The 7,928-nt window shown below is 37.1% G+C and overlaps 1 protein-coding gene and 1 long non-coding RNA gene across 2 annotated transcripts; one reads left to right on the forward strand and one right to left on the reverse strand.

Moving 5' to 3' along the window:
• The first annotated feature begins 1,891 nt into the window (after window positions 1-1,891).
• On the forward strand, window positions 1,892-3,714 carry LOC145159553 (adenosylhomocysteinase 1-like). The gene is made up of 2 exons (XM_079078562.1): window positions 1,892-2,699; window positions 2,799-3,714. The coding sequence occupies exons 1-2, from the start codon at window positions 1,989-1,991 to the stop codon at window positions 3,543-3,545; spliced, it is 1,458 nt and encodes a 485-aa protein (XP_078934688.1). The 5' UTR covers window positions 1,892-1,988; the 3' UTR covers window positions 3,546-3,714.
• A 1,789-nt stretch (window positions 3,715-5,503) lies between these two features.
• LOC145156544 (uncharacterized) lies at window positions 5,504-7,436 on the reverse strand. The gene is made up of 2 exons (XR_013736778.1): window positions 7,095-7,436; window positions 5,504-6,475 (listed from the first exon to the last, which is right to left on the reverse strand). It is a non-coding gene; the product is annotated as an uncharacterized LOC145156544 (long non-coding RNA).
• Window positions 7,437-7,928: the final 492 nt, after the last annotated feature.

A 7,928-nucleotide genomic window follows, 5' to 3' on the forward strand; every position in this document is an offset into this window, starting at 1 on the left:
AAAATAAAGTCAAAAATTAAAAACTAAATTTTTGGGTTGAAAATGGAATTTTAAAATAAAGAAAATTGATTTTTGGGTTAAAAATGTAAAAAATGCGAAATTAGGAACGAAAGGGAGTGCTTTTGAATTAAAATTGGGAGGGAAGGAACAAAGGCGTTGCTAGAAGAGTTGGTAAGGCGCTGGGTTGCTCAACCAGAGGTCGTAGGTTCGATCCCCGGCACCCCCCAATCCGTTTCCTATTTTTGAAGTCCGAAGGCGAGGCTGCTGCGATGCGAGATGCTAGTTCGAAGTGCGAAGGCGAGGACCTGGTGCGAGGATGCTGCTGACCGAGAAGGCGTGCGAACCGGAAACTGCTGCTGACCGAGCCGTCCTTCAAGCCGTTCACCGAGCCGCTACCGAATTCCGAGCCGAGGCCGCAAACTCCGGCGACCGTAAACACGTTTACGGCCGTAAACTCCGGAAAACCCTAGCCGCCGCCGCCGACCGTAAACCCTTCAAAGATCGTAAACTCTTCGCAGATTACGTGAAAAACAACGTTTTTCACCTCTTTTTGCTCCAAAACTCGATCAAAAACTCGTTTTTATCAAAAACGCGAAGAACAAACCCCCCCCCCCCTAATTTTCAGAGATCTATCCAAAAACGCAATAATCTTTCCAAAATAAGATCAAATCGGCTCCAGATCTGACAAAGATGAGTGATACAATCCAAACTCTGATACCACTTGTAAGTCCCTAATCTCCTTGTGTATCAATCAGATCCGTTTGATGGTGCGGAATCCCAATCAAACGGATGATGTCAGATCAAATAGAAGAGAAGGAGAAGAAGAAGATGATGAACCTTGTATGTATTGATATGATTGAAGATCCGGATACAAGATTCACACACACTAACACACACTCTCTTTTCTCTCTCTTTCTCTCTCTTTCTCTCTCTAGAACACCTTCAAATGCACACACTTAAGCTCCTCTATTCTATGTGTTCATCAGTCTATTCCTCACACCCCTCACCCCTATATATACTTGACTGGGCCGCAAACTGGGTTTACGGCCGTAAATGGGTTTACGGTCGTAAACACCTATTGGGCCGTAAACAGGGTTTACGGTCGTAAACCTGTTTACGACCGTAAACACTACCTGGCCGTAAACCTGACCGTAAACACATATATGACCGTAAACACTGAGTTGTTTACGGTCCTAGACATAAAAATACATTTTCCTAGAAAAGCAAAGTATAAACCATATTTTTGAGCCAACAAGTTATGACGTTCAAAAAACATGACCTAAGAAACTAAGTAGTAGAGATCGTGATGAATATAAACATCAAAAGCCTCAAACACCTCATTAATGATTGTCCCACGTAAGATGCCGTGAAAAAACCAAAAGAAAATCATTCATAAGTACTGAATGTGTACAAAAAAACAAAAATGATTTATTTTGCAACAAAAAAATTATTAATGACATAGAGAAATATATTCCGCTATTAAGTTATTTTTATCGGCTAACCTAAAGTAGCCGGTTATAAGAACTGAATATATACAGTTTAACAAGTCGAAGAAGTAAATATAGACAAAAATAAATAAATAAATAAATAAATAAATAAATAAATGTAAACATCTAAAAATATATTACAAGTGATCATCCTTTTAAACAAATCGTCCATTATTACCCTTGTCTAATTTCCAATCTAATAACACTCGATAATAAATAACCCAATGGTAGATGAACTAAATCGAGATCTTAAAACATTATATGTTTAGAATATTCAAAATAATAGATATTATTTATTTCCTTAAAAAAGTACAAGTATTATTTAATTTCATGATTCACCAACCACTGATCAACTATTGACCGTTGATCTCTTCCCCATGAAACCTATTTATATCTCTTCATCCCTCAACTCTCAAACTCGTCAAACACCTTCCTCTCTGCTTCTTACTGAAATAAGAAACAGAGGGAGTCTCAGATCAGCTCATAAAACCCTAATCCACCATGGCTCTCGTCGTCGAGAAAACCTCCTCCGGCCGTGAATACAAAGTCAAGGACATGTCCTTGGCCGACTTCGGTCGTCTGGAGCTCGAATTAGCCGAAGTTGAAATGCCGGGACTAATGTCTTGCCGGACGGAATTCGGCCCTTCTCAGCCATTCAAGGGCGCTAGAATCACCGGATCCCTCCACATGACTATCCAAACCGGTGTCCTCATCGAAACCCTAACCGCCTTGGGCGCCGAGGTCAGATGGTGCTCCTGCAACATCTTCTCAACACAAGACCACGCCGCTGCCGCCATTGCACGTGACTCCGCCGCCGTGTTTGCTTGGAAAGGGGAGACTCTTCAGGAATACTGGTGGTGTACGGAGAGGTCACTTGACTGGGGCCCAGGCGGTGGTCCAGATCTGATCGTGGATGATGGTGGTGATGCGACGATGTTGATTCACGAAGGAGTGAAAGCAGAGGAGGAGTTCGCGAAAACCGGTAAGTTGCCGGATCCGACCTCCACTGACAACGCCGAGTTCCAGATCGTGTTGTCGATTATCAAGGAAGGTTTACAAATCAATCCGACAAAGTACCACAAAATGAAGGAGAGATTAGTCGGAGTATCGGAGGAAACCACCACCGGCGTCAAGCGGCTCTACCAGATGCAAGCTAACGGCAGCTTACTCTTCCCCGCCATTAACGTCAATGACTCCGTCACCAAGAGCAAGGTATAGTATGATCACTCTCTGATACAGTGATACTCTCCTTCCCATTTTACAGATCTAGATCTAGAACTACAGTTCTAAACATTTTTTGATCTCTAACAGTTCGATAACTTGTACGGCTGCCGTCACTCCCTCCCCGACGGTCTAATGAGAGCCACCGACGTAATGATCGCCGGGAAAGTCGCCGTCGTCTGCGGGTACGGAGACGTCGGAAAGGGTTGCGCCTCCGCCATGAAACAAGCCGGCGCCCGCGTCATCGTGACAGAAATCGACCCAATCTGCGCCCTCCAAGCACTAATGGAAGGTCTCCAAGTCCTAACCCTCGAAGACGTCCTCCCCCACGCCGACATCTTCGTCACCACCACCGGAAACAAAGACATAATCATGGTCGACGACATGAAGAAGATGAAAAACAACGCCATCGTCTGCAACATCGGGCACTTCGACAACGAAATCGACATGCTCGGACTGGAAACATACCCAGGTGTGAAAAGAATCACGATCAAACCCCAAACTGACCGGTGGGTGTTCCCGGAGACGAAAAGTGGGATCATTGTGTTGGCGGAGGGGAGGCTGATGAACTTGGGTTGTGCGACTGGGCATCCTAGCTTTGTGATGTCGTGTTCGTTTACTAATCAAGTGATTGCGCAGCTTGAATTGTGGAATGAGAAAGGAAGTGGGAAGTATAAGAAGGAGGTTTATGTTTTGCCTAAGCATCTTGATGAGAAAGTTGCTGCTCTTCATCTTGAAAAGCTTGGAGCGAAGCTTACGAAGCTTAGTGAAGATCAAGCTGATTATATTAGTGTTCCGGTTAATGGGCCCTACAAGCCTGCTCATTATAGGTATTGATTGAAAAAGGGATTTGAATTGTGGGTGATTTTTTCTATGAAATATGGGTTTAGGAGAGAAAATGGTGGATTTATGTTGAATAAGGGTTGTGGATGAAGGTTGTGTTGGATTATAGAATTGTTTACACTTTACTTGAATGAGAATATCGTTACTTTACTTTTGTTGACAATGATTTGTTCATGTTTTTGTTGTAATTATCTTTGCTAAAGTGTTAAAAACTATGTAGGAACTAATTTTACTAATAGTATATGATTTTTTAATAAGAAATAATGTTGTAAGCTTATAATTAGGTAGATATATCGATTTGTAATGTATTAATAAAAAAATTATTTGAAAATAATATGTTATAATAGATAAATAGGCGAAAGTATGGTAAAGGTAGATGTGATATTGATAACTTTATACATGAATACTTTGTCCAAGTAAGGTGATAATAATCTAGGTTGTTTTGTATAGTTTTAACGTAGTTAGAGCTGTTCGTTTGGATGTATCGGTTTGATCCGAGCCAATCAAGTGAATCCAAATTGATTTCGGTTTTTAAAACATGGATCCAAATAGTCCAAACTAAATTCAAATCTGATCCGATCCGATCCAATTACAATTCGGTTGGATCGGTTGTTATAATTTTGTTGTCAAAAACCGAAACATTTTAAAACGACATATAATTATAATATTACTCAATTTTACACAAGAAGCGAAAACAACTTATTTGGTTGTGATTTGAAATTTATAAACTACTAAGAAGATATATTATAGTTAAATATTTTAAAGATAAAAAACTTTTGAGAGATAATACATATTGATGTTTTTTATCGAGTGAAACGTTTTAAACCCATTTTAAAAAATAAATTACAAAATTAATAGATAACTATAGATATATATTATAAATAAATAAATAATAAATGTTTATTCGGTTTTTTTGGTCTACTCGGTTCTTGTTTTATAAAACAAAACCAATCCAAAATCCAAAATAATAATTTGATTTTGTTGAAAACCAATCCAAAAATCCAAATATCCGAACCAAATAGTCCAATCCAAACTGTCCAGTTGGACAATTCGGTTTTATCCAAATAGTGAACAGCCTAAACGTAGTAGAGAAAACGACGAAATATCTTATAACCAAAACATGGTTATTTTAGTGAGAGATTTGTTACAAATTGTTGCATGAGAAGACAAACAAACGTACTAAGATTAATAAGATTAATGTATATGTAGGTGTCATGCAAATTAGTAAGTACATAAGGCTTGCAAGTTGTTTGTTGGTGATCTTTAATGATCATGCATTTGTTGATTTCACTTTTAAGATGAGATGAAGTAAATACTAAGAAAACATGTGTAAAAAATACAATATCTTTTTAGTGTTTAACTTGAGAAGTTACCCATGCTTTGCATGGAATGGATCTATGATGCATCAATATAAATGGTTCATGTGGTCTTTGTTTTACCAACCGGTTACAGAAATGGTCCAATGGTTCCTGTGGTGGCAGTAAATTGAGACATAAATGGCCCTTGTTATAGTTAGCTGTTATATAATATATACAAATATAAAAATAAAATTACTTTTAGTCATTCCATTCCTTCAAGGAGTGGAAACAAACACACACGTCCATCCTCCATAAATCAAAATCAGCCAATGATAATGATTCACATCCATGCAATGATAGCATTGTACTTTGAGAATCCCTACCAAAAGAAGGGAAAGTACATCACCTAAAAAACTCTTATATTTACCTGTACCAGTTTTTTTTTTTTTTTTTTTTTTTTTTTTTTTTTTTTTTTTATCCCAATACTGTCATGTTTTGTAGTTGAAGTAAGTGTAGTATTCTTCTACTTATATGACTACAAAAATTCTACCAATGTCATCCCAATACAAATTAAGAAATATTCACTGCTTTAAGTGTAACTGGACTAATTTTTCAATGTATAAATTTTATTACAATGGCTAGAAGTGCTTATAATAAAAGAAATCCACGATGCTTTATTTCGCTTAAACTCTATGCTAAAAGTTAATACTTCTCAGCACGGATAAAGATGTATCATGCTTTATACATATGAAATTGCAGTTTGGCAAATGGTAAAATTGTAGTTGTAAAGTATAACTAACACCATGCATCTGATCGATTGATAAGTTTTTCCCGCAGTCAACTCACATGCTTATCAGGAAGTTGTGCAATTTTCAGAAGCTGCACTTTTCCATCTTAAGAAAGTGGAGTACCACCTTTCACATCAGCCAATGTTTTCGGTATGTTAAAAAAAAAAACAATTAATAACATGATGTGAGAAAAAAAAAATGAAAATAATTAATAGTAGCATAGTTTCATTTATTGTTTTGTTATAGCATCCTAATTTCTTTTTGTCTTATTTCAAATAATATAATGTGATTCAAATTTATGTCATAAAATTCAAATACTAAGTACCAACATGTAGTTCTCTTTCAGGTTCGATGAACAGTCGAGGTTCACAATCGGCATGACAGAAGTGAAGTTTAATAATCGGACCGAAATCGACTTCTACAAAATCCATGGACTACATTACTCTAGTGTTACAAAAATGTATGATAGAGGAACCTGATTGATTTCCACCTGAAGTATATCACAAATATAAGATTAGTCTTTCGATTTATCAATAAAACTTTGAGCAACCGTTGCTTGATTTACCACAAAATGAGATCCTTAGTAACAACTCTTCATCTTCGAGCTCCGACTACAGCTGTTTCTCATAATTTTGATAAAAGGGTAAACTTGTCTTTTTCATATGATGCTCATTTCAGTTTCGGAGGGCTATCTTGCCAGAATACAACAGTTTCATACGCACAACACTCTTTTTTCCCATAGAGGTTTTTTGGTGTCGACGGACAATTTTGCTCCTGCCTTATTTTTTGGTTCAATTAGTAAGTTCATTTATATCTTCTCCAGGTTGTTTAACTTCAACTGCATTATGGTAATAGATGAGTTAAAACGAAAGAAATTAGAAAAAAGCCTTATTGTAGGTGTCATAACAAACAAAAAATAACCATATATGATCAAACATTCAACAATATGTACATAATAGAACTCCAATTCTGGTGATGAATTGCTTTACTTGTGGTACAACAAACACATACAAATAAATTGAATGGAAGAAATTGAAAGTATGACGATTGATTGTGCCGAAATCTTGAAACTTGGGATTTAAAGTGGGAATTTCAATTGATTTCCCCAAATTAAAAGTGAGTCGTTAAACAGTAAAGAACCAAATTTGGAATCAACTAACTAAAGTTCACTGAGACATATTAACAAACAGTTGGTGTGGAATTCATAATTTTTTCAGTTCCACCACCAGCGATGCCAATGTTTATGATATCCTCCTCTATCTTCCAACGTAAAAGACGAAAACAATGAAGAAGATATATTAAAAGTACATAAAACACAAACATGTAGAAGAATCTGAAGGAAACGCCCACACACAAATGAGGGTTCAAAAAGAGCAATGTATATTGTGGTCAATACCAGCCGATAGTAGGCATGTATTGGTTTTTGATGTAATTACAAATCCTTAATGATTACATACCTGATTTGTGGGAAAAATTTAGGAAAATATGAAGAACAAACGCTGAATTTTGTTCGGTTTCTGTTCCTTTTTGGATTCCGATTTCGAATTTTGGGGTTCGCTATTACTCTCCTCTGGTGTTGTTCGTTTGTCGCTTGCATAAATGTAGGGCGAAGATTTTGGTTGCCGTCATTTCCCTCTATCACTGACTGGAAGTGCTTAAGAAATCTCGACTTGAAGGATACGAAGGGAACTGTGTTTGGATGGAACTTGGAGTAGCAGATATAAAAGGAAGACGGTGGATCGCGAAGGCAAGATAAAAGTGAGCGGTGGTGGAAGGATCGGGAAGTAAAAATGTGTATAAGGTAACTCGATAACATGTATCATCTCTTGGCAGGTACCAAATTGACACACACGTGTCCAGGACACGCAGCAAACATTGACTACCCCACCTACAAAAAAAGATGGATAGAATTAAAAAAAAAATCAAACAAAAGACGGAATTGTAAACAGCTCCATCAATAAAGTACCAAAACAAGGAACTTTACTGTTCCTAATTTTAGACGTTTTTAATATACACTAGAAAAGATTTTCCGGCGTTGCCGAGGTCGGAAGATATTGCTTTGTAAAGTAAAGTAGTATGTTGGTTGCTTTTTGTCCGTTAATGTGAGGGTAATTTGGTCTTTTCAGGTAGTAGGGACTGAATTTGTCATCATGGGTAAACCATATGGACCATTTATGTAATTTTGTCGTCAAATTCAACAAAACCTAAGGACCATTTATGTAAAATAAACCAATTCCTTACTGTTCATAAATGATTTTACACATTAAAAAAAAAACACATTAATTAAAGAA

Source organism: Lactuca virosa, chromosome 2, assembly GCF_052849685.1.
Source record: "Lactuca virosa cultivar CGN04683 chromosome 2, Lactuca_virosa_CGN04683_v6, whole genome shotgun sequence".
NCBI lineage: Eukaryota > Viridiplantae > Streptophyta > Magnoliopsida > Asterales > Asteraceae > Lactuca > Lactuca virosa.

Coding starts and splice junctions, on each gene's coding strand:
- LOC145159553 (XM_079078562.1), top strand. CDS start 1,989: ATGGCTCTCGTCGTCGAGAAAACCTCCTCCGGCCGTGAATACAAAGTC. Junction 2,700..2,798: donor ACTCCGTCACCAAGAGCAAG/GTATAGTATGAT, acceptor GATCTCTAACAG/TTCGATAACTTGTACGGCTG.